Raw genomic sequence first — 26,077 nt, forward strand, 5'->3', positions numbered from 1 at the left:
CCTATTGAAAAAATTCTGCTGGGAGAAGTGACTTTCTATATGGAAAAAGGTTAAATATACCTCATCTAGCTCATTTCACAGAATTCAATTCCAGTTGATTTATAATCGTAAATATCAAAGGTATATTTTTAAATATTTTAGCAAAAATTATTTGAGAATAATTTTTGACCTCCAGCCGTAAATTCTGATCACACAGGTGTAATCAGAAAGGAATAGATTGATGTATCAAGTTACTATTACAATTTCCTATTTACCCAAAGTACTTAGAAGACAGTGGAACAAAAAGATCTGATTAGGAGAAAATATTTCTAACATACAGGAAACATGCATAGAATAATTTGTTAGGATATCTAAGTATGTCGTACAAATTATAGTAGCAAGAAAAAACAGTAGAAAAAATATGCCAATGGCATGAAAAAGTATTTGACACAAATACCCCATGAAAAAAGAAAATATTTGTAGGAATCAGGAAAGTGTGTACTAGAAATTACATCTAACTGGTGGATCACATCCACCAATTAACAAAAATGTACTTTGACAAACCAAGTATTGGGAAGAATGTTTTCAAAAAACAGTGAAGATTATTATGCACGGCTGTTGTGAGTTACTGGGTACTGCTGCTTTAGGCAAATAGTTCTACGTTACCTAATAGAATGTAACATGAACTTTTTCTGTCATCTGGTAATTCCATTTCTCAGCACATATCCTAGATGACATTTTGCTCCAAAAGACTCAAGGAATAATGTTTTGTTATCCTCGTTAATAATAACTACAGACAAGATAAGTTAATTGAGGTATATTCATAAACTAAAATTTTGTATGGCAATAAAAGTGAATGCACTACAGATGCATGCATAACATAGAAGAATATCAAAATCTAATGTTAAACATTAAACAAAATAAATATGTGTGTGTTTATACATATGTCTTGTGTGTGTAGGTGTATATAATGTTTACCTGGAAAAGATAGATTACATTATTTTATTTATATAATATGCAACATTGTTAAGGACATGTTTAGCATTTAAACATAAGTGGTAAACATGATAAAGAAATGTAAGCCAATGATTAACAAAAATTTAGGATAGTAGTTACTTCTGTGGGATAAAAGTGGATTGCAATTGTTACAAGTGGTATGTAGGAAGCTTCTAAGTTAATGATACTGTACTGTATATGTAATGCATTTTTATGTTGAAAGACTAAAATTATATAATATTGAGTCATTCTAGCATGTGCTCTATAGCATTATGAGAAAGTACATTAGTTGAGTTCCCTTTGATTTTTGATAAGTTGTTTTAAATTAACCTCATAAAAATTTTAGCACTCTTCTATCCTCTCTTTTTAAATTACAATTTATAGAAAGATGATGAGCTATTTTAATCCATTCTCATCACTTTGTAAAAAAATTAGAAGGCTTTGTATTCATAAATTAATAATAACATGAGAACGGTGGTGACTATGCATTGCTTACAAAGCTATTCACATTCATTTTGATATAACAGAAAAATCAACCTTAGGTCAGTCCAATCGAGCAATAATATGCAAGGTTTTCTCTTTTAAAATATGGCGACAATAAATTGAAACTGAAAGCCATTTAACACAATATATTAAATTGTTTTCTATATTAGGTTTGGATAAACTGACATGCTTAATTGCTTCTGTCTGTTTTACATAATAATCTATTTTCTTCATCAGAGTAATATATATTTTAATGGTGTGAAAAATTACTCTTATGTCAACAATCTTATTACAAAAACTATGATTTGTTCTGGTTTAACACTAGCAATTAATGCTTGCACCATTAATTTACAGCCTACAACACTAGTTAATTTAGTCAATAGCTCTACCTCAACATAAATAGGTGGCTTAGCTTGAAAAAAAAAAAAAAAAGAAAAGAAAAAGAAAAAGAAAAAATGGAAATACAGGTCAAGTGCAGTGACTGACACCTGTAATCCCAGCACTTTGAGAGACTTAGGCAGGAATATTGCTTAAGCCCAGGAGTTTGAGACAACATAGTGAGACCCCCGTCTTCACAAAAACTTTAAAAAATTATCCAGGCGTGGTGGCACATGCCTGTAGTTCCAGCTACTTGGGAGGCTGAGGTGGGAGGATTGCATGAGCCTGGGAGGTCCAGGCTGCAGTGAGTCATGACTGTTCTACTGTACTCCAAACTGAGCAACAGAGGGAGACCCTCTCTCAAAAACAAAACAAAACAAAACAAAAAGCAAAAAAAAAAAAAAAAAAAAGCAAACCCAAAAATTGAAGCCCAAATTATTTACTAACATCATTTGCAACCTATAAACTGACACTCCTTTTATCTTAATTTCACTAAAAAGTAGACCAGATTGCTGTTGCATCAGAATCAGACAGAACTTGTTTCAAATCCTTGCTATCTAAAAATGTGACTTGGCATAAGTTAGTTTATTTGAGTCTCAGTTTTCTCATTTATAAAGTGGGCATAATAACTAATTTACAATACTGAAGTGAGGAGTAAATGAAATTAAGAAAATGTATATTTAAAGCACAAAGCCTAATGCCTGAATTTATCAGGATCTCAAACAGTGGATGTTATTATTAAGCATTGAATAAGGATTTCAAATTGTAGTATTATTTATAAACTCAATAAAGCTATTATTAAATAAAATATAAAGATAAAAAGGAGTAAAATATTTTCTTCTAATGTCCTCATTATATATATGAAAGGACAGTTCATTATTAATAAATTCATGGTAAACTTAGTTTTGTTTATTGTTGATTTTGCTTAGGTGTTTGAGTTCAGCGGTGACCAATACTGAACTAACTGGGTGATACACATTCAAAAAGGATATAGAATATAATTAACTACACTTTCAAAGTATACGATATTGTAATTTTAAAGAAATTTATACTTATACTACTAATATAAATTGGTTATCCCTTGGTGCAAATTCATGTGACATATATGTTTAAATATTTCCTATGATAACAATTACCAAAAACAGAAGGATTTAAATTCATGACAACTGCATATATTTTTTAATAAAATGTTTTTGTCAAACAGTAGATATGTAAGACCAGTTTAAGAAAAAATAAAGTTATTAAACTATGAGTCAACTGAGTAAGAGGTATTTAGTTATGCCCATGATCCCAGCACTTCGAGAGACTGAGGCAAGAGGATCACTTGAGTTGAGGAGTAGGAGACCAGCCTGGGCAACATGGTGAAACCCTGTCTCTACAATAAAATACAGAAATTAGCCAGGTATGATGGCATGAGCCTGTAGTCCCAGCTACTCAAGAGGCTGAGGTGGGAGGATAGCTTGAGCCCAGGAGTTTGAGGCTGCAGTGAGCCGAGATCACTCCACTGCTCTTCAGCCTGAGCAAATGAGTGAGACACTGTGTCAAAAAGAGGAAAGCACTGTACATAAGTGAGATCACTCTGTTTATACACTGTACATATATGAGGTCACTTTGTCTATATCATGGGTGAACACAAAGCATCTAATAATAGAGGGATATAATGCAGAGTGAATTCTGTGAATTGAGACTGATTTGAGAATACTGTCACCACAAACCTTTGGGTTCAGTCAGCAGACAGCAATGTCTGATGCAGCAATCAATTTAATACCACTTTTGTGAAAATAGCAAGAACATATTTCTATGCAGTAGGGTAATATCTGTTCAACAGGCTCGTGGTTTGGCTGAATACAGAATTGCCTTACAATCTGTGTCCCTTTAGTCCATCTAGAAACGTTAATCTTAAATTAGCTTTGTGTATATTTTGTGGAAATTAACATTTCTCAGATCCTTACTTTCCCACTGTGGAAACAATAACAAAAGTCACATTTTTTTTCTATAATATCTTATGTCAGAAGTAGCAATGACAAGAAATGTGTTCAAAAGTATTACCACTTTTTTTCTGTGATTGAATCTTACGCATGAATGATAATAAAACTTCCTAACAGAATATTGATCACAATGTTGTAAGTGGCAGTGATACTGAGAAAGAAAATTCTAATGGTTATTAAACAAGTAGGACAATTACATTATCATTCGTAGTACATGTACTTTCTGTCATGCATTTGTAATACTTGAGAACGAATGTGTATTTCCTTAAGGAACTGGAAGATTTGTACAACTTGTTTCAATAAACCATGGACTTCTAATACTAAATTTATCATTTTAACTAGTTCCATGTCCTTTTACTGAAAAAAAAAAATCTAGAGCTGACTAAAATAATTTAAGCATTATAACCTGAAAATGCACATATTAAATGGAAATTTGAATTCAGCTCATATTGCCAAAGGGAAGTTCACAATAAAAAATTAAAATGGTAACTCTTGTTATTAATTGGTTATAATGACAGATGAAGTTTTAACTTACTATGCACATGCAAACTATATATATATATGTGTGTGTGTGTACCTTGTATATGCATGTACTGTGTGTGTGTGTATATATATATGTGCACACATATGAAGTATTATAATATATATAGAATTAATTCAAATTTCAAATTCAGACTTTTTTTTTTACAAAATCCTTGAACAATTCTTATATAAATGTATAGGTAGAAAGTACATTGTAATAATAAAATAAATTGTAAATCCACTTAAAATTTCTGTGTGGTACAAAACTGTGCCTTCCAAGTAAGGTCATTATGAAAAAAAGGTCTGCATTTAATTTGGGAACCACTGCTTCTAGGAGATTCATAGTTCCCTTCTAGGAGATTCATAGTTCAAGAGGAGTATTAAAGGTTCTGAAAATTTTGAATCAAATGTATTTATTTTTAAACTATTTTAAATATTAATGTTTTTAATACTTTTGGGAAAATTGTTCTAATTTTTTAATGTGGGAAACAAAAATTCTTGTTCATTTAACATGTTCAAAAATGTTTGTTTATCCAAATAGCTAATTTTATACTAAACTTGGCAGTTTATTTGCTAATATTAAAAAATCAAGATCTCCATATACCAAGTCTCTGCCTTTCTCCAATTCTCTTTTTTCCTCCCTAACTCTCAAGTCACCACATAGTCATGTACCCTAATATTCTGCCTCAGAGCAAGACAAATGCATAGATGCTTAGCTGCTAGCCTAAGTGAACTCTTAGCAGGTCCGTAAAGAGTATCGTGTACTTTCCATTCTTACTCCTTTGAGCATGCATGTGAGTGATCAGAAGGTAAAGTGTTAGAAGAAGCCATCCCTCTCTCATCTACCCATACTGTAAGATTCAGATCAGAAACCAGGTTTTTAGGAAAATCCTCTATACTGCCAAACTGGATCATTGTACCTATTTCATACACTAATCTCATCTTTGTTTATTTTACAGTGTTCTATTTGTTAATTTTTGTATCTGTGTTTGTAACTAAATTCTGAGAATTCCTTACAGATTTGATTTTACTTGTTATTTATATGCATAGCACATTCTGGAATATAAGCGCTATTTAAATGTTTGTGACATGAGTGGAAAAATTATTAAATTACAGAATCATACTGTAAAACTTGAATAGTGGAAAGAAGATTATATTAGATGCTTTATGTGAAGAATAGTTCTCATGAGTAGAAAAATCTGTTATAACAATAACCATTGGTGGAGATTAACTAGACCCTATTTTAGTGTGTTATGCTTTTATGAGGTATTTTTCAATAAGAACACTCATTACTTCATGAAAGTACAGCAAGAGCTCACCAGATTAAGTTTCTGCCCCTTCGTTTATGCAAACATATGAAGAATAAATTATTGGGACAAGAATTTGCCCATAGGCATTGTCTTTGTTTTGTACTACTATAACAGAATAATACAGACTCTGTAATGTATAATAAGCACAGATTTATTGGCTGAAGGATGGGACGTCCAAGATTGAGTGGCCACATTTTGCAAGGGCCTTGTTGCAGCGTGATGCCATGGCATGGTGGAAGGACAAAGAGCAGACAAGAAAGAGCAAGACATCAAAATCACAGCCTCAGCCTTTTTTTTTTTTTTTTGAAATGGAGTTTTGCTTTTGTTTCCCAGGCTGGAGCGCAATGGTGCGATCTCAGCTCACTGCAACTTCTGCCTCCTGGGTTCAAGCGATTCTCCTGCCTCAGCCTCCTGAGTAGCTGGGATTACAGGCACCTACCACCACGCCCAGCTAATTTTTTTGTATTTTTAGTAGAGACGGGGTTTCACTATGTTGGTCCACCTGGTCTCAAGCTCCTGACCTCAGACGATCTGCCTGCCTTGGTCTCCCAAAGTGCAGGAATTACAGGCATGAGCTGCTGTGCCTGGCCGCCTCAACCCTTTCATATTTATTACTAATCAATTCACGAGCCCTCATGACCTTAACACCTCCTATTACGTCCCACTTCTCAACACTGTGTTGAGGATTAAGTTTTTAGCCTATGCTTTTTGGGGAACACATGAGTTTTTCTCTAAAGGACACTTACTACTCTCTCAGGAAAGTATATCTGCTTTCATCCTCATTTTTCTTAATTTTGTTGTCATCTGGAAAAAATATAAGGAATAAATAAAATTGAGAAAAATGAGAAAAAGAACAGAACAAAGTCATTTAATAAAAATTTTTTACTATGAGAGATATTTGTTCACAGAGGGAAGAAATTATGTAGGGAAGAGAAGCCCTTTATTTTAATCACGATTTAGTTGCTGTGTTTTCGTTTAGTTATGATGAAATTCTCTAGGCTCTTCTAATTCTGATTTCTTTCTCCTTTCACGTAAAGGTGATATTTTCCTTCTAATTTTAGACAATAGATGGCTTGCTTTTTTAAAAGCCATGCATTGATGAGTCTTTTCTACTATAAACTTCATGTTTGTAAATGCAATCTTTTGAGGTTAAGCCCACATATCATTATGCTACTAGTCTAAGGAAAAACTATCATTGAATAAGGAAAAGCTATTATTTCATTGGATATCATCATTTCTATTTCCAAAATAATAGTCATTATTATTGTTGTATCTACTTTGCATGTTATTATTTTAAATATCACACCAAAATAATTTCTGACTCAACATTTTAACAATAGAACAAATTTGACATTCATGGTTCAATACAGAATTCCTTTTGCATAAATATGAAATTTGAAAGATGTCCTTTGAAGTTTTAATGTATATATTATTATTAGCATATTGATTCCACCTCAAGATATTACCCATAGAATTTATACATTTCTTATCTTTGGGTTGAGGTACAATGAATGTCTAATAATAGATAAAGTTATAGGAATGATATTGAGAAAATAATTACTAATGATGTCATCATTGACTCTTTCTGAGATAAAATGAGTTCATGGAATTCCATGGAGTTCATGGAATCGATGAAGTGCTTGATATTCATTTTATTCATCTTTACTTTTTGTATATATTCATAGGGTACAAGTGTAATTTTGCTATACTGTTATTGCATTGTGATGAAGCCTGAGCCTTCAGTGCATCCAACACTGAAGCAATGCATGTTGTACCCTTCAAGCAACCTGTCATCATCCACCGCTATTGATATACAGTTTAAAATATGATATAAAAGGCTGGGATATATTCACCATTAGAATATTAATATGGCATCCTCCTGTCTCGCCTTATTCTCACCAATTAACACCACCATGACTACTCTCTGCAACCACCACCCCAATCTCAGTTAATGATTTTGAGCACAATTTATTATGAAAATTAAAGTAAATTAATGGAAAAATAACAGAGTCTTAGGGGAAAAAATGAAGAGCAGTTTCTTGGAGATCGTTAAGTTTCTTTTTCAGTCGTTCTGTACTCATACTTTTGGATGACATCTGAAGTGTAATTTTTTTTCAATTTTACTTCCAATATTAGGATTTACAAAGTGATATTCACTTTCATTTTACCTATTTATGTGAATTGCATAGTTCTCAAAAATGAAAATACTGTGTCTGTTGACCATCATAATTTAAAATATTGTGTTTCTTTAGTTGTTATGTGATCCTGTAAGAATGCATGAACATATACATATTCTAAGATTAAGAAAGGGGCCATTCTTAAAACACATATGAGAATACAAGTAGAATACAAATAGATACATTAAATTAATTTCTAATAATAAACATAAATGATATATCAGTATTTAACACATTCAGGGTGTTGATTTTAATTTATCAGCAGTTCTTTAAAAATTTTATTTTTACTGCTTTCTTATATTGATGTGAAGTGATTATCTGTAGTATACTTAATCTGTGCTGTTTTTCAGTATTTTAAGACGAAGTTTGTACATAAATTGGGTTTTGATTTTCATTATTATGTTTTAAACCAAATAGTGATAGAAAACTGTAATTTATTAATCTGTTACAAATTAAACTTTAGTGTTTGTAAACAAGTGCTCATTAACTTTGCTTTTATATGTGATACATACTTTACATTAAATCTTATATCTATAGGGTCCTCCTGGAGCTGCAGGTGCAGAGGGAAGACAAGGTGAAAAAGGCGCAAAGGTAAAAAAAATATATATATATACACATATATATTATATATATTATATATAATAGGCATTATATTTGAAAATTTCATACATAAACTGATCAACTTTTTTTCAGTACATTTAGTAAAATGATAAAAGTCTTTTCTCATCATTAATGTGCTCCCATGTTTTATTCCCTAACAGGGAGAAGCAGGTGCCGAAGGTCCTCCTGGAAAAACCGGCCCAGTTGGTCCTCAGGGACCTGCAGGAAAGCCTGGTCCAGAAGGTCTTCGGGGCATCCCTGGCCCTGTGGTGAGCATCTGTGTTAAAAATATGCTATTTTGAAAATAACATTTTTATTTTAAAATAATTGTGAATGAAGGTGTTTATCTTAGCATTAGTCCATAAGTTATCATGTGGATAATTTTGTGGGAATTCTATACATATAATGTAAAAAAGTCAGATACTATATAAATATTTAAGTATATCATTTATTTAATAAGTTCATGGTGAAACACTAACTTATATTATAAAGAGAAAATAGAAAACTAAATTTTAAAATTTCAATGATTTGAAATGTTTATATATACACTTATATATATATTTGTGTGTATGTGAATATAGACATATATGCGTAGTAAAGGAACAAAATTATTTATAATATTTGTAGATGTCTTCCATGTGGCAGAAATTATGGGTGATATTTGCTTTGTTTTCTTATCGTATTTCTAAAATTTTAAATAAAGAAATAAATATGTATTTTTTATTAATTTTAAAAATCAATCATTTTTATTTTCTCTAGGGAGAACAAGGTCTCCCTGGAGCTGCAGGCCAAGATGGACCACCTGGTCCTATGGTGAGTAAGATCTTTTCAGTCATTCAAATAGTGAGAATTTCTAAAACAAAATTGTCTATTAGCTAGAATTTTTGACACTTTAGCTTATAAATAGGTTTGTATTTTTTCTAATATTCCAAGAAGTATATTATTTTGTCTCAGAGGAAAGTAATCCTAACTGATAGGTATATGGAAAATACACCACTTGATCAGAAGATTTGTTTCTTTCTTATGCACGTTGGATGAAAAAAAATATTTCCACTCTGAATGAAATGCCACTAATGATCCAGCCAGTGCTTTTCCTAGTCTGGATAGTTCCCTAAAACACTTGCAGTTACACTTATTTTCCTGGCATTTAACTTTAAAAAGTATGCTGGCACCAGCATACAGTGATTCTTTGACAAAATAAATTGTTCTCTTCGTGAGTCATACAGGCTGAAATATAAAACAATAAATCTCAGTGAAAAAAAGATATGGCTACTGTAACAGTGAAGCTTGGTCACTATCATTAAGTCTGTGTGCAAACAACATGCTTGAGAAATGCAATAAAGAATTTTGTTGACTAGGATATTATTCATAGATGGAGTTTATTATAGGATCCAAAGCTATTCTTGATACAAATTTGGGCAGAAAGTGAGAATAAAAGACTTGCCCTTTAAAATAATTCCTTACTAGGTGACTTATTTGTTTTATATATAGATTTCTTATGGTAGAGATTTTTGAGTGTCATTATCCAGTAATAGTTAAGTGTGAAGTGATTAATCAAAATGGCAAATGATACATATAGCACTCTGTAAGTGTGATGAGTATTAGTTTAGTCAAGTCCTTCTATATATTTTAAAATGCATTCAAATGCCTCTTATCATAAATATATTAATTATCTCAGAGATAGAAACATACGCACAAAGCCATCACAACTGGGATTCACAATTCATTCAGGAAGAATTTTGGTTATTCCTTTCAACAAAGATGCCACAGCAATTTCCTCTAGCATACCTACCAAATATTTCATAAGTTTTAAAGAGATTATTTAAACTTTCACTGAAGAATTTAAAGATCATTTATTTAGTAATTAGATAAAAGTTATCCAATTTTGGTAGATTTCAAGCAGGAGATGATCAGTGCTGCCCATTACCTCCAGCTTAGGAAAAGGGCACTGATTGAAGCAGGATCAGCTCCACATCTGTATCATTACTTAGGAATATTCTCCTTAGATATGATAAACTCATAAATGCCCAGAGTCAGAGCCTGGAAGGAAAAAAATGCCTTGCCTTAATGTCACTCTAAAATTTGCCAGGGATTTTTTTTCTTGTTATTTCAGATTTTCCAGTAAATATTTTGACCTTTCTGCAGATGAAATAAAAAGCACCATGCTGGAGATTTCCTTCAGCTAATATTAAAAATAAAACCTTCTGACATACCACCTGATTCGGCATACAAACTTTTGTATTTTTGACTCTTAAATAAATGTGAGTTTACAGTGCAAGAGGACAGAATAATTTCCAAATCCTTTAGGTAAAGCAGAATGATAAGCATCAGAAGTGGGCTGCATGGGCACATTCCATTCTGACTGCTTGTTTTATGGAGAGTACTTACGATGTGAATATAATGTGTAGTTTTTTTTTCGTAGCTTTAGTTAGTCTTGATGTGTGATATCTAATCTCAATGAAAATGCTACTTACTCTTCATGAGGTGAGGATGGGCAGAGAAATCATCTTCAAAATGCCGTTTATGGCAATTCAATGAGCCTTTCAACTCAACTAAGATCTATTTTAGTAGGTAATTTTAAAATCAGAATGAGAAGTAGCTTATTATGGTTACTAGTTAAGGTTATCGACTCTAGAGCCAAACTCTCAGGTTCAGAAACAAGCACTACCACTTACTTGGTGGATGACTTTAGGAACATTACTTTTTTTTTTTTTTTAGCTTTAAGTTCTTCATTTGTGTGTGTGTGTGTATATATGTGTATATATATAAAATTATATATATTATTCATTTATATATATAAAAATATATAATATATATGTAAACATATATTTAAATATATATTATATATTTATATATTCTTCATTTATATATTCCCATTTATAAAATGGGAATATTGCTAGCGTCTATCCAATGATATTTCTAAAGTTTATGTGAGTTACATTGGGATATGGATATCTTCTACCCATGGGGTTCTTAGGTTAATTAAATGAATTGCTTGTAAATCACTTTTATATCACCAATTAGCATGAGTAACACCAAATCAAGAATCACTAAATGAATGAAATAATGATATAATGATAAATGAAATAATGAAATAATGATAAATATTTTGAAAAACAATCAATTATATATTCTTAGTGGAAAGTAACTAAATTCGACCTCATTCATGATGTGTATCATCAATAAACCTTATGCAAAAGTTGTTGACTATTAAAGCAAATGGAAGAGATCAAATACAATTATACTTATACAAAAATACCTTGTATTTTTGTACAAAAGTTAGAGTGTTAACATATTAAGTACTATGATAGACTCAAGCAGAGGATACTAGATATACACAGAGTCGGACCATTTAAATGTCATTTCCTCTAGGGACCCTTCCCTGTTTAGAAACATGATGTGATTATTAAAGAAGGAACAGAGAGGTTCAAGTGTGGATAACACAGTGGCTGTGAGACTAACAGAGATTTGGAAATTCATAGAGGTTTCTATTAATCTCTGAATTAATCTGTATGAAAGCTATAATAATAATACTTTCTCCATGATGATTTTTTTCCTCATTATAACATATATTCACACCCATATCCAAATCTACACAGGCTTCAATTTGCTTATCTCTGGATTTCCACAAGTACCTATTGGGTCTCTTTTCCCCTTCTAGAAGCTGCCTGTAACTACCTACTGTATTGTTTCTACTGGTGAGATAAAGCTACCAAGACATTCCCCTTTTCCCCAACTTTTAAATACAACTTAGCTGTTCAGTAAGTACAACTTACCTACTTTCATCTCTCCAGATTGGCAGCTGCCTATTTAGACAATTGAAATAGCTAACAGAGCATCCATTACCCACATAGATAAGTTTAACAATTTTATAGGAAGTTTCTGGATATGAAATTCTTTGGAATAGAGTACAACAAACTAATATTTTAGACTCTTAAAATGATTTCTGCTTGGTGTCTGCCCACACTATGCTATCAGCTCTCCTAGAGTCAGATATGATATAGTATTTATTTTTTGCTTTAAAAAGTACATATTTCACATGGTAAAAAACTTGTTTATGAACATGAATTCAACAGATTTACATTTGTATATGTGTATAGGTATACACACACACACAACACAAATGTGTACTTAGATCACCGTATGGAATTGAAGTTTGACAAATAGCACAGATGGGCTGGGCATGGTGGCTCACGCCTGTAATTCCAGCTACTCGGGAGGCTGAGGTGGGAGAATAGCTTGAACCCGGGAGGCGGAGGTTGCAGTGAGCCAAGATCACATCATTGCACTCCAGCAAACAAAAAAGATAAATAGCACATATGGAAGCTAATCAAAAGCTAAGGATGGTGATGAGCCTATATAAAGAATTCTATTTGAGTTTATTTTTTTAAGTGGAACTCTGTTAGAGTCAGTATAATTTTATTAGGGTTTCTTAAAGGATTTTTCAAAATTTCAATAGAATTTTGTATTGGTTGAATTATACTGCTATTTTAGTAGTCAACCAACATTAAATGGGAATAAGACTGAATGTTTCATTTATTTATTTAGTTAGTTAGTTATTTTATTGAGACAGAGTCTCACTCTGTCACTGGGGCTGGAGTGCCATGGCACAATCACGAGTCACTACAACCTTGTTCTAGGCTTAGGTGATCCTCCCACCTCAGCCTCCTGATTAGCTGGGACTACAGGCTTGTGCCACTACACCAGGCTAATTTTTGGCATTTTTACTACAAATAGGTTTTTAACAGTTGCCCAGGCTGGTCTTGAACTCCTTTGCTCAAGTGATCCATGCCCCTCTGTCTCCCAAAGTGCGGGATTACAGGCTTGAGCCACCACGCCTCACCAATTGAGTGTTTTAAAGAGAAGAATGATGATGTCTAAATTCTACCCTCTGATACAAAGTCAAAATTGAAATAATTTAGTTACTTTAAAAATTAGAATGTATTTGATTTTTTGAAGTCAGAATTAACATCTGTCTTAGTTTTAAGCTTTTATTTTGTTTTGTTTCATATTCTCTTAAGATTCTATTTGTTTTAATGCAGCTGAAAAATTATTTAGCATTTATGTTCAAACAAGATTATTTAGTATTATCACACATTTCTGCTTTTGATAATAAAATGATAAGTATCTGATAGCATTATTTTTTAAACAATAAAAACTTAAAAGATAGGACGGGATACTGAATTAGAGTTTATTTCTTTAATGCTACATTTAAGTTATCTGTAGATAAGGGTGATATGGGTAGCATTCCATAATGATTAAAAAGGTTTAAACAAAGCATTTGGTTTTCACCAGATTAAATATTATTCCACAATTTCGTCTTTTAAATAAAGTGTAGGATTTGCAGTTTCCTTAAATTTCAATGAACTAGAGTTTTGAAATGCAGATCAAAGCAAATATTCCAGAAAGCATAATACTGCAGGGGAAAATGTTTGCTTGTGTATTCTAGACACTTAAGAATGTATCATCCCTGTTTTCCTTTTCACTTTATTACTTATGAATTATGTATTTCCCTGGGGGTGTTCAATTTACAATATCCGAAAGAGAAAAATAGAAAATATGTATAGTTGGAATAACATTTTTATATGCAGAGTTGATGTTTTTGATCTGTTTCAGGTTCAGAGGGTTATTTATAACTGCTCTCAATATCATACCAATTTCTATTTCCAGCTGATGAAAATAAAAACTGATTTTATTTGGCAAATTCATCTTTAGATGTAGTTTGTAATGTTATGAGAGATTATTAGCTTAGAGAAATTAGTACTCATTATCTCTAACTTCTTCATGAATAATATTTATGGAAAGGATTTTTAATGCATTCAAAACACAAATAATGTCTAATATATTTTTCATAAGCCTGAGCAATTAGAATCACTAGTAGTTCTTTTTTTGCCATTTTAGTTTTTTCTATTAGAATGGGATGAAAAAGTTGATAGGTATTTATCTGTAGCATATCTAAAACTAATGATAATAATTCAAATTTGTATTATGCTTCACTGTTTATACAGTTTTTACTGTGGCGAGCAAAGCGCCAGATAATGGGGAGATCACTATTACTCAAAAATGAATTTGCTAGTTTCCTTGTGATCTTTTTGTCTGAGATTTAACAGGGCGGGATGATTGTTTATTCTTATATAAAAGAGAATGTAACTAAACTCATATAAATTTGACTCTGAGGATTAGTATTTTTCTCCTTATTAGAAGATTATTATTAAGTATATCCACACTTAAAACTGCATATGCTTGTTTGAAAATAACTTTTGTCTGTTGTTAATTGAATAATATAGGGAAATTGTCCATTTTAATACTTAGAGAATTTACTGAATTTGAAAACATAAATATATCTAATAATAGTCCAAAATACCATTGTTACACAAGCGCTAATTTATATTAACACTATTCTTGCTCTTTCCTGATGTTCACAGTTTGTTTGAGAAGCAGGCTTCAGAAACAAAGGAATAGGGAGGCCCATCCTGATTCATGTAGCAACTCTATGACATAGACAGGACTTGTAGTCCCCAGCTTGTAGATGAGAAAACTGAAGCTCTATTTGTCCAATTAATTTAAGTAGCTAAGAAGAGAGTTTGGTTTCTATGCCAGACCTATCCTATTCTGAACCTATACTTTTCCTAGTGCATCACACTGCTTGGATCAGATCCATAGTTCTTAATGCTTTAAATTCACAAAAATTATGGACCAGGATATAATGTGCTTTTTTACACTGAAGAAATAGAGTGTTTCCAGATAGAGGAAAATATTACTCATGGTAGCCTTGTAGAAGATACAGTAGTGGTGACCCATGATGTACGTTGGTAAAAAGTTAAAACAATTTGCTGTCATAGAGCCATGATGAAAATTATTACTGAAATTATAATCGAGAAAATTCAATTCTATCAAAACAATTCTAATTCATAGAGAAACCGTATGAACAGTTTGCTTTTGTTGCTGGGTGCCTTACTTGTGGCAAGCAGTAGTGACATATTTAGGTTATCGTGGCCCTAATTTCACGAGTCACATATAAATCGTTTTTTTAGCCTCAGTTTCACTTCCAACAGCATCTGTTGCCTGCGTAGTTTCACTTGTATACTTTCACAACAAGGACTGTATTTTGTGTTGTCTTCAAAATTGTAGTACAACAATTTGGTTTGTTAGTGTGGTGTGTTTTTTTGTTTTGTTTACTTTTTCTAGCAACAGGCTGTTCTCTGTCATCCATGCTGGAGTGCAGTGGTGTGATCATAGCTCACTGAAGACTCAGACTCATGGGTTCAAGTGACCCTCCTGCCTTAGCCTCTCAATTAGCTAGGACAGCAGGTGTACACCACTAATTCTAGTTTTTGCTTTTTTTTTTTTTTTTTTTTGGAGACAAAATGTCTCGCTATGTTACCCAGGCTGGTTGCAAACTCCTAGGTTCAAGCGATCCTCCCACCTCAGGCTCTCAAACTGCTAGGATTACAGGTGTGAGCGATTGTGCCTGGGCTAGAGTACAACAATTTGTAGATAAAGCAGTTTGTTCGAAAGTCATCAGTATGAAGATTTTTTTGGTTGGGAGGCAGGACAAAGAGTTAGTTGCTAAAGTCATGCCATAATTTTCATAGAAATATAAGTCAAAAAGATAAATGTCTTAGTCTGGGACTATTAAAAAAGTTAAATTATTGAAATAGAAGTATATTTATATAAAAAATAAATTTCTTTATTAATTTCATAAATCATTTAGATATGAGGTACAATTTAGAAATTGCAGCTGAAAGTACCATCTTGATGTAGTTTGTAACGTTGTATAGTTTAACTTAGAGAAATTAATAGTTATGGTCTCTAACTTCTTCATGAGTAATATACATGCAATATTTTATTGGAATTATTAAGTGTTCTTAGTATATGTCTCTCTCCAGTAATCACAGTGAAAGACATCTAATTTCAAGAGAACAAAGAATAAGAATTGAGATCAGAATTCAGAAAATTGGCCATGGCCTAGAAGAATTACAGAGTTCCATGTTTTAATTTAGTATATATAGGAATTATCTTCTTATTCTATAGAATATTAGGCAACCATTCTAACATATACAAATAGAGGTTATTACTTAAATACAAACCAAACAGTGTATTAAAATTTTGTCTAATTTTTTTCCTGTGGTTATCAAAGATCTATTGACGGTCAAAAGTTTATTGAGTTTTCAAAAATTGTACTAAAAATATTATAACCTTTTAAATTTGTGTAACATAAAAATGTTTGACTGACTGGATATATAATTTGGAAATACCTTCTGAAACTAGTGTACTTAAAAACTGACACTTTCTTCTTAACTGAAAACCCATATAACCATGTTCTATTTCTAACTTCACATTCATTTAATCAAAATTATCAATATTATGATTACAAATTAAACCATAGCATTTTAAATATGTAAATTTACTTAGAAGCCTTAAAAATAAAGCAACATTAATCATTATTATTTTCAACTCCGTCTTTTCAAAACCAAACTAGGTCTGTGACTAGTCATAGGATTCTTTAATTCATACCTATTCTATTTTATTTTTTATTTATTTATTTATTTTTATTATTTAGGGACCTCCTGGCTTACCTGGTCTCAAAGGTGACCCTGGCTCCAAGGGTGAAAAGGTGAGAATGAAAGAATGTGTTATTGATAAAAGAATATGCTTTTATATACTAATAGCCTTGCTTTTGCAGATTAAAATCATTCAAAAAAAAATGTCAACCAATATCTTCATCATTCTAACCCTGAAAAAAGCTTCAATCCTTAGTTTCCCAGATGTATTTAGAGGGGAGAAAATATGCAAATAGTGAAAAATGTGCCAGAATTCAGTGCTATATCTTCTCAAGTTTCCATTATAGCAACCATATGGAGAAAGCATATGGTTATACTAAAATAACTATTCAGAAAATAAACAGGCTGAATAACAAAATATCTATTTTTATGTTTTTAAATGTGAAAATAAAAATTTTAAACTAGAAATATCTTTCAAATACTAATTTGCTCTCCTATAATTTATGCTGAGTTGCACCAAGTACTTAGAGAAATGAGCCTGTTTAAAAATGGTATTATTATTGTTTGGATTATTTTTAAATCTTCAAATGCCTTTTAAAGACTGCAGAGTCTCTGAAGAATAGAAATTATTTCATATTAAATGAGATACTTATTAAAATAATGAGTTTTCTGTTATTTATTCAACTAATATTATAGATGGTCATTATTGGTTGAGAGATTCCTCAAATGGAGTACTTAAAATGATATTTTTAGAAAGCATTTTGTTTTGTATTATTTCCAATGCTTAATAAAGCCCTCACTTAAAGTAAGCAGTAAAAGATCCAGTTAGGTGATGAGGAGATTTTTAACTGTATATTTCATTCAGAAGGGTTATTTAATGTTGTTTTATCAGCATTGTTCATTTTTATGCCTTAGAAATTTAATGTGCAAATATTTTATAACTAAAATTTTATGAAGATAGTAATGCACATGTTATAACTTTTTTCTCTGCCTTTCAAAGGGACATCCTGGTTTAATTGGCCTGATTGGTCCTCCAGGAGAACAAGGGGAAAAAGGTGACCGAGGGCTCCCTGGAACTCAAGGATCTCCAGGAGCAAAAGGGGATGGGGTGAGTAAAAATACAGGTTATTTTTTCTACTCATTTCCAATAATATACACACACACAGACACACACACACACACACACACACACACACACAGTCCTTTAAGTATGATCAAAGAAAGAATTTAGAGTGTCTTAATTCTAATTTGTTTAAGTCAGTAATGTTCTTAAAAAGATATTTGTATTCAGCCCTAGGGCAAATAAATTTTACAATATTTAAGTTAGAAACCATAAAAATTACAGTTGAGTATTATTTAAACCAACATGTAATAAATTCCCATCACCTGTAAATCATATTCTGAGGGATAAAGGAATATACACATATACACACATAGATTTAAAAGAAAAACCTTATTGATATTGTAGCAACATAGGAAAAATTCCGATTATTTTGCACAAGTTAATTTTTAGATTCACCATGGAAAAATGTTTAAGCCATTCATAAATATTTTTGCATACTCTAAATTTTACAGTGTATGCTGTTATGAAAATGTTAAAAAGTTATGAAAACATGAAAATGAAATAGCTGAGGAAATCCCTTTACATTGGCTGATTCTCTCTCTAGGGAATTCCTGGTCCTGCTGGTCCATTAGGTCCACCTGGTCCTCCAGGCTTGCCAGTAAGTACAAGACAAAATAACCTTATAAGGTAGGGTTAAGTTACAAATATAACAAAGAGACACAAATGCTCCAGATTTTTATCTGTGCTTTTGCCTTTGCATTTTCTAGGGTCCTCAAGGCCCAAAGGGTAACAAAGGTTCTACTGTAAGTACTTTTCCCTTTGACAATTTAATTTTTCATTGAAACCTATTTAATTGCCTCTTCTTTATTTATGTCCTCTCTCTTCTTTCTAACAGGGACCCGCTGGCCAGAAAGGTGACAGTGGTCTTCCAGGGCCTCCTGGGCCTCCGGTAAGTACATGTTAACAAGAGTGATATTCTGATAATTCACATCTGGAAGCTGCCAATGATTTCTCTGAATTTATAAGATAGACAAAAAGCACATTCTGTCAAAAGTGCTGATTTTATAGGAAACATTATATCATTTACATAATCAAGTCTACATGCCAAAACTTAAATTTTAATTGATTTCACTGTTCAAATATAAATACCCTAATTATATACTATAGCCTTGTTTTTATTAATTTTTCAAGAGATCCATATACTATTTTGTCACATTACTGAAACCAACTTATTTTATGCCATAAAGATACATTTATGCTTGACTCTAGGAATAATGACAAAAATTCAGATGCTTCACATTTTTTCCTAGTGCATTTATAAGGATACTAATAAAAGCAATAGTAATAGCTACCACTTATTAATACTAAAATGTTCTAGGCTTCACATAACTAATTGAATGGTAGAATTAAAATATAGATCCATGTGAAAGAAATGTTATTCTTCTTTCTTGAGCTAAAATCTTTCCAACTATATGTATACTAGTTTGCTAGGGCTACCATAGCAAAGTACCACAGAGTCGGTGGCTCAAACAACAGAAATGTATTGTCTCCCAGTGTTGGAAGCTAGAAGTCCTAGATCAAGGTGTCAACAGCGTTGGTTCCTTCTGAGGTCCATGGCAGAAAGATCTGTTCTGCACTTCTCTTCTTGGCTTGTGGTGGCTGTCTTTTCCCTGTCTCTTCACATTATCTTCCCTCTTTGGGTGTATCTGTGTTTAAACTTCTCCTTTTTATAAGAATATCGCTTACATTGGATTAGGGCCCACTCTAGTGACATTATGGTAGCTAATTATATTTTCAGTGACTGTATTTCCAAATGGGATTACATTCTGAGATACTGAGAATTAGGACTTCAACATTACAAATTGTCGTGGGATGCAATTCAACCCATGACAATATGATAACTATTTGCTATAGCTCTGCTCGCAATGTGAATTCAAGTCTGGTTGCATTTATTTTAAGTTTGTACATTTATAATGATTTAAGTCACACGTATTTGAAGCAAACTAATGTGTACATATTTTTTAAAGTTTAATGTTTTATAATATAAATTATCAAATATAATAGTTAAGAGCGCAATAGCTTTAAAGTGCTGTTCTAATCCTCAGAGACTTTACAATCTAGTTGTAGAGTTAGGGCATATAAATGATGACTAATTAATAAACAAGAGACTAACATATATAACATATCTACACAAATCTGTGCTATATTATTGTGTACATAAAGGGCGAGAAGTCATCTAACTTATTCACCTACCTCAGTATTTCCACCAAGTTCATCATAGAAGAATCTATGACATTTATATATTTATAAACTTATCCTATAGCATAAATATTGTAGCTACTGAAAAGTTAAACCAACTTTAATTTCTTATAACAAAGACATAACCAGTATTAATTAATATCTGCAGAATATTCCACCTTATGAAACAATTGCACTCATATTTTCTTCTTCACAGGGTCCACCTGGAGAAGTCATTCAGCCTTTACCAATCTTGTCCTCCAAAAAAACGAGAAGACATACTGAAGGCATGCAAGCAGATGCAGATGATAATATTCTTGATTACTCAGATGGAATGGAAGAAATATTTGGTTCCCTCAATTCCCTGAAACAAGACATCGAGCATATGAAATTTCCTATGGGTACTCAGACCAATCCAGCCCGAACTTGTAAAGACCTGCAACTCAGCCATCCTGACTTCCCAGATGGTATGTTAATAATACATGACAAAGCAAATGTACCGAGCCTCTGAGTTTCTGAGGTGCATTGTCAGCTCGTTTATTCTAGTTAAATGTTTAATACAGTCTCTAAATAAAACGAAACAGTTAATTCTCTTCTAGACAGAAAAAAATCATTTATACTGTATAAATCAAGAGTTGCTTTGTAAAATCCTTGTCTGTTAAATAAGGTTTTATTAAACTATGACAAGATCATTGTTGGATGTTTAGAGCTAACACAAATGTACTTTGCTTGTAATAACTATCACAGAATAGATATTGTGTATACACACATGTGTATATTGTAATATGATTACTAACTTCATGTTAATGTGAATACTTACATTAATATGATTAGTATTTTAGATTAGTATGAATAATATGGATATATGTAAATAGCATAACTGATGTATATTTGATCTATTGGTTTAGCAATGATTTGGTACACCGAATATTTAAGAATTTGGATAGCTTGGAGCAAAAATGTATCTTTAACTCATCCACAGATATTCCAAACAACTGTGAATTCTTACTCACTAATAACAATTAGGATAATTTATCATACCAACTCTTTGATAAAACCTTTATATACCTATTGGTCAGAGAAAGAAAGAGTTTCAGGTATGTTAAGTTAGTTGACTAAACTTATACAATTATTAAAGTAGCAAGGGGCAGATCTTCATCTGATTTTTAAATTTCCCACTTTATGTTGAACTATTTTGTCTCCCCTTTACTCAGCAGAAAATATCGTTTTGCACTACCAGTCATATAATGACAGTTATAACTGTGATCTAAGTAACTCAATGCAGATAGAAAAATTCAGTGTAGTTCAAAAACAGCCGGCATAAAAAAAGGATGTCACAAAAATCTTCTAATCTTAAGCACACCTGTTAAAGGTAAAACACAGGTAATTATTAGTATTCCTATACAAACTGGTATCTGACATCTTCATGTTTATAATATGTTTATCTGAAAAAGATACATTTAGTTTAGTGATTTATAAGGAGATTTACTTTTAACTGGTATTATTTAAGCAAAGGATTTAGATGATTTAGATAATTCAATGTTATATACTCCTAAAAACCATATAAGAAATATCAAAGATTTACAGTGGTTATCTCTACTTGGTAAAATCTTAGATGATTTTTTATTTCCTTGTATTTTTTTCCTGAGAATTCTAATTTGTTTCAGACATGAGTATATTAATGGTGTAATCTGAAAAAATGTAGATGTTTTTGTTAAAAAACATATTAAAGCTTTGTGACTGTTAGAATACTTTTCCTGTTTATATACAAGTAGTAGCAGAAGATAAAGCAGGTTGATACTGCATTTTTTAGAGTTCCAGCACCAAGATAAGCAATTTGAGCTTTTAAAATATTAAAAGTTCATAGCCAGTGGACTTATGTAATTCAAATATTTAAAATGAAGTGGCAGGATGAAAAACAGTTGGAAGTATAAGGTAGAAATAATTTGATTCCTTTCCTTCTCAGTATAAAGGTCAAAGCTGCCACCCCTATATAAGAAAAAAAGAGGTTAACAAGAGAAAAGTATTAAAAATGTATTTGATTGTAGTTTAACATGACGTAGGAGTCTTCAGATTCAAGCTGCAAAGATACAGAGGAAGCTGTCTGATTTTATGCTTAGGTTCGATAAGGCAGGGACAGCTGTGTAGAAATGCAATATAATATTGGATAAAAAAAGGGTATGAGCTAATGGTACTAATCTGAGTAGGGAAACCTAGTAAGGCCTTCTGTTCAGATTCTCCCTGGCCTCTGTATTGTAGCATTTCATCCTCCCAAGTACAGGGTAGAACCCCTCTGGAATAAAGGTTTTAATTACTTTACGGCCAACTGTTACATAGAAAGGTGGGTGAAGGTTATGTTAGCAGTGGCAAATCCATATGCCATACTAAGGGTTGTAGGAGTGAAAGTTTATTAGAAAGTTTTAGAACAGGAATGAAAGAAAGTGCACTTGGAAGAGGGTCAAGCGGTCGTCTTGAGGGATTCAAGTGTGTGGTTTGACCTTTGACTTGGGGTTTTCTCTATTGGTATGTTTCTGAGGTTTGCATCTCTTCACCCCTGATTTTCCCTTGGGGTGCGCTGTCTGCAAGGGCAGTGGGCTGTCAGCACTTTGGAGGGGCCACACACACCTTGTGTTCACTGGAGTTGTGCGCATGCTCACTTGAGGCATTTTTCCCTTACCTGTTGAGTGTTCCCAGAGGAAGGTTATCTACCAGTCAAACTCCAACCATTTGCGTCTTAGTGCGCATGCTTGAGCCCACTAGCCCACCTCCTGAGATCATATAAAGAAGTTGCTGGTCACTAGTTTCAGGTGTTTTCTATGAGGGAAAGGAAGACGGCCATTCCCTGGCACCAACTGCAACCAATTATTATTTTAGCGAGACAGTTTAACAACCGCCTGACCTTCATCTGATGGTCGCCTGACATTCCTGGTGGGGTTGGCGGGACTCTCCCTCCCTGTTTATGTCTGACTGACTACCTACTGTAACAGTTAGAGTAATGTGTTTAGGGTTTATAGCTGGCGTTGCAGAAAAGGGGTTCTGGTTTCTATGACCCACTTTGGGGAGGAGGGATTCTAATTTCTATGACTTGCCTCAGGGGAGAATGAGGGATGAGAGACAGGAGGGCAGAGGTCAGAGAAAAACTGCTTCATAGGCTTTCACTTTGGGGTATCATTTTCTGAGCACCAACAGAGGGAAGCAAAGTAATGTTTACATGTATATCACTTTTCACTCCTAGTAACTCTTGTTAACTAAAACCATATTGTCAGTTATCTAAAGAATAACTTTGCTACTCCCACTGTTTTCAATGCTTACTCACGTAACACCAAATGAATGGTGATGATTATTCACATGATAAAATGTGTTCTGCAACACTTCAGCAATAGCATTAATAGCAGGCTGCATTAAAATATATAAAGTAGTTCTTCTTACGACCCCCTTCAAAGAGCGAGTACATTTATTGCAAGAAGTTTTTTTATATATATAAAATAAGGCAGAGGTTTGATCCCTAAGGCTAAGTAGATCCGACATCACCTCCATTGTTACAAATGAATAAACTAGGAAGAAAATATATTGATTATACTACTCAGATTATTTAAGTAGTAAATAATACTTATGAGATTTGGAGTCAAGTATGTCTTATTTCAATATGCATACAATTTATTACACAGGGATAAATGGAATGTTAATATTTGAGGAGATGATATTTAAGCTGAAACCAAAAAGTGATAGGCATGATAAGAATTTTAAAAAGGTGGCCGGGCGCGGTGGCTCAAGCCTGTAATCCCAGCACTTTGGGAGGCCGAGACGGGCGGATCATGAGGTCAGGAGATCGAGACCATCCTGGCTAATACGGTGAAACCCCGTCTCTACTAAAAAATACAAAAAACTAGCCGGGCGAAGTGGCGGGTGCCTGTAGCCCCAGCTACTCGGGAGGCTGAGGCAGGAGAATGGCGTGAACCCGAGAGGAGGAGCTTGCAGTGAGCTGAGATCCGGCCACTGCACTCCAGCCTGGGTGACAGAGCAAGACTCCGTCTCAAAAAAAAAAAAAAAAAAAAAAAAAAAGAATTTTAAAAAGGTATTCCAGGTAGAATATATGGGGCATCTGCAAAGCTTTGAGGCAGACAAGAGAAAGTATCACTGTCTATTAAAAAACATACCCCAATATGCCCAAAAGCTTAAAAGGGAAAAGATCTATTAACATGTATTTTTCCTATTTCTCTTTCTAACAAAATTTGATATCTAATGCATTCAACAATGATGTCAATGCATTTTTATATGACATATTTTTTGCTGCCTTCTAGGTGAATATTGGATTGATCCTAACCAAGGTTGCTCAGGAGATTCCTTCAAAGTTTACTGTAATTTCACATCTGGTGGTGAGACTTGCATTTATCCAGACAAAAAATCTGAGGGAGTAAGTACCAATCTGTTTTGGTGGTGAATGTTGACAGTTCCTGCCATGTTTTGCAATATTGAACTAAACAGGAAAATTATACTGTCATATTTTCATTTATCTGCTTTTCTTACAGAATAATTAGAGCACTTCATTTGCATAAACATGAATAAGCACCAAATTGATGCAGAGAGTTAACAAATACTTCTCTTCTTTATTTTTTACCCAGATGTATTCTTTCTGCACCTGCTTGCTCTCAAAAATTCTATGGCTTTCCATGACACAGCACAGCTGAATCTCAAATTTTAGTGCCTGTATAGTGTTCTTCTGCCCAATTACCACATCATAGACCTCACAGCTGCATATTACACCCAAAATATCTAATTTTATAAAGAATTAATCTTTTATATACAACAAAAGTCTTTTCTGCACTTACATATTTTTTAAATATTTAGCTCCTTTAAACAAATTATTTAATTTTTACCTAACAGTATTACCAGTATACTGAGTTCTATCTTCAAAGCTAAATGCAAATCATTAATGTAAAGAAAGTTTATTCACAAGCATAACAATATTCTCCAAACATTTTATCAGTGGGACATTTTGTCTTTATTGGTATTCATGTAATAAATCTCATTCTTCCTAGTAAATGATGTGGACAATAGAGGCATAGAAACTCCTTAAGGCAAAACAAGTAGCTTTATGTGTGACTAATGGTTTTGGGAGAAAAATTAAGTTTCTGAGGAAAGAGTGGGTAGTAAGGGCAGGAGAAAAAACAACTTCCATCTCCCAACCCTACTTGGCATGTGATGAAGCACAGTAAAGCTATCATAGCCTCCAGAGAAATGTGGAAAAATAGAAAATGCCGTTTCTTACACAGATAACTCAAGTTCCCTATTGTGAGGACTTATATACCCTTTGCTGTTCTTCACAAAGCGGAATAATAAATGCAGATCTATAAAAGATTCTAAATATTCTAACCAGCAGGGAATGATTCGGGTTGTTTCCAGTCAATGCCTTTCACATAGCATCTCTCCTTTGCTACTGTCTAAATATTTTCAAACATGTTCCTTGGCTATGGAGTGAAGACGGTACCTGCCTTGCTTGATGACACTGACTGACAGTTGGAGGATTTCCTTTGCAAAGGGTTTCTGAGTGTTCCACCAATGTCCCCTGCACCCCTTAGTATGCCTTTACCAGGTCGTCTTTCCCCTTTTCCTTTAGAGCCGATGAAGAGAACAAAAAGGAAATGGCTCAATCTTCACTGCATAGAATTTACAGGATCTATCTCAAATTTTTCTCTTTATCTCATTTTGTATAATCTAATTTGTATCATTTAAAAATGATTTTAAGAACTCCTTATTTTCTCAGTCTTACTAAAAATGAATTATATGTCTATAAAAATGCTGTTTATACTGTAAATTTTCACCTACTTACTAACTTTTC

The 26,077-nt window shown here is 32.7% G+C and overlaps 1 protein-coding gene across 2 annotated transcripts in view; it reads left to right on the forward strand.

The window, feature by feature from the left end:
• Positions 1-26,077, forward strand: part of COL11A1 (collagen type XI alpha 1 chain) — a 218,638-nt gene that overhangs the window by 188,507 nt on the left and 4,054 nt on the right. For both annotated transcript variants that reach the window (XM_015146016.3, XM_077987597.1), the window contains exons 55-64: positions 8,371-8,424; positions 8,595-8,702; positions 9,193-9,246; positions 16,997-17,050; positions 17,938-18,045; positions 18,605-18,658; positions 18,768-18,803; positions 18,896-18,949; positions 20,456-20,705; positions 24,540-24,652. In XM_015146016.3, coding sequence (XP_015001502.1) covers positions 8,371-8,424; positions 8,595-8,702; positions 9,193-9,246; positions 16,997-17,050; positions 17,938-18,045; positions 18,605-18,658; positions 18,768-18,803; positions 18,896-18,949; positions 20,456-20,705; positions 24,540-24,652 — 885 coding nt within the window. The remainder of the gene's footprint in view (positions 1-8,370; positions 8,425-8,594; positions 8,703-9,192; positions 9,247-16,996; positions 17,051-17,937; positions 18,046-18,604; positions 18,659-18,767; positions 18,804-18,895; positions 18,950-20,455; positions 20,706-24,539; positions 24,653-26,077) is intronic.

This window comes from Macaca mulatta, chromosome 1 (genome assembly GCF_049350105.2).
Source record: "Macaca mulatta isolate MMU2019108-1 chromosome 1, T2T-MMU8v2.0, whole genome shotgun sequence".
In the NCBI taxonomy this organism is placed as follows: domain Eukaryota; kingdom Metazoa; phylum Chordata; class Mammalia; order Primates; family Cercopithecidae; genus Macaca; species Macaca mulatta.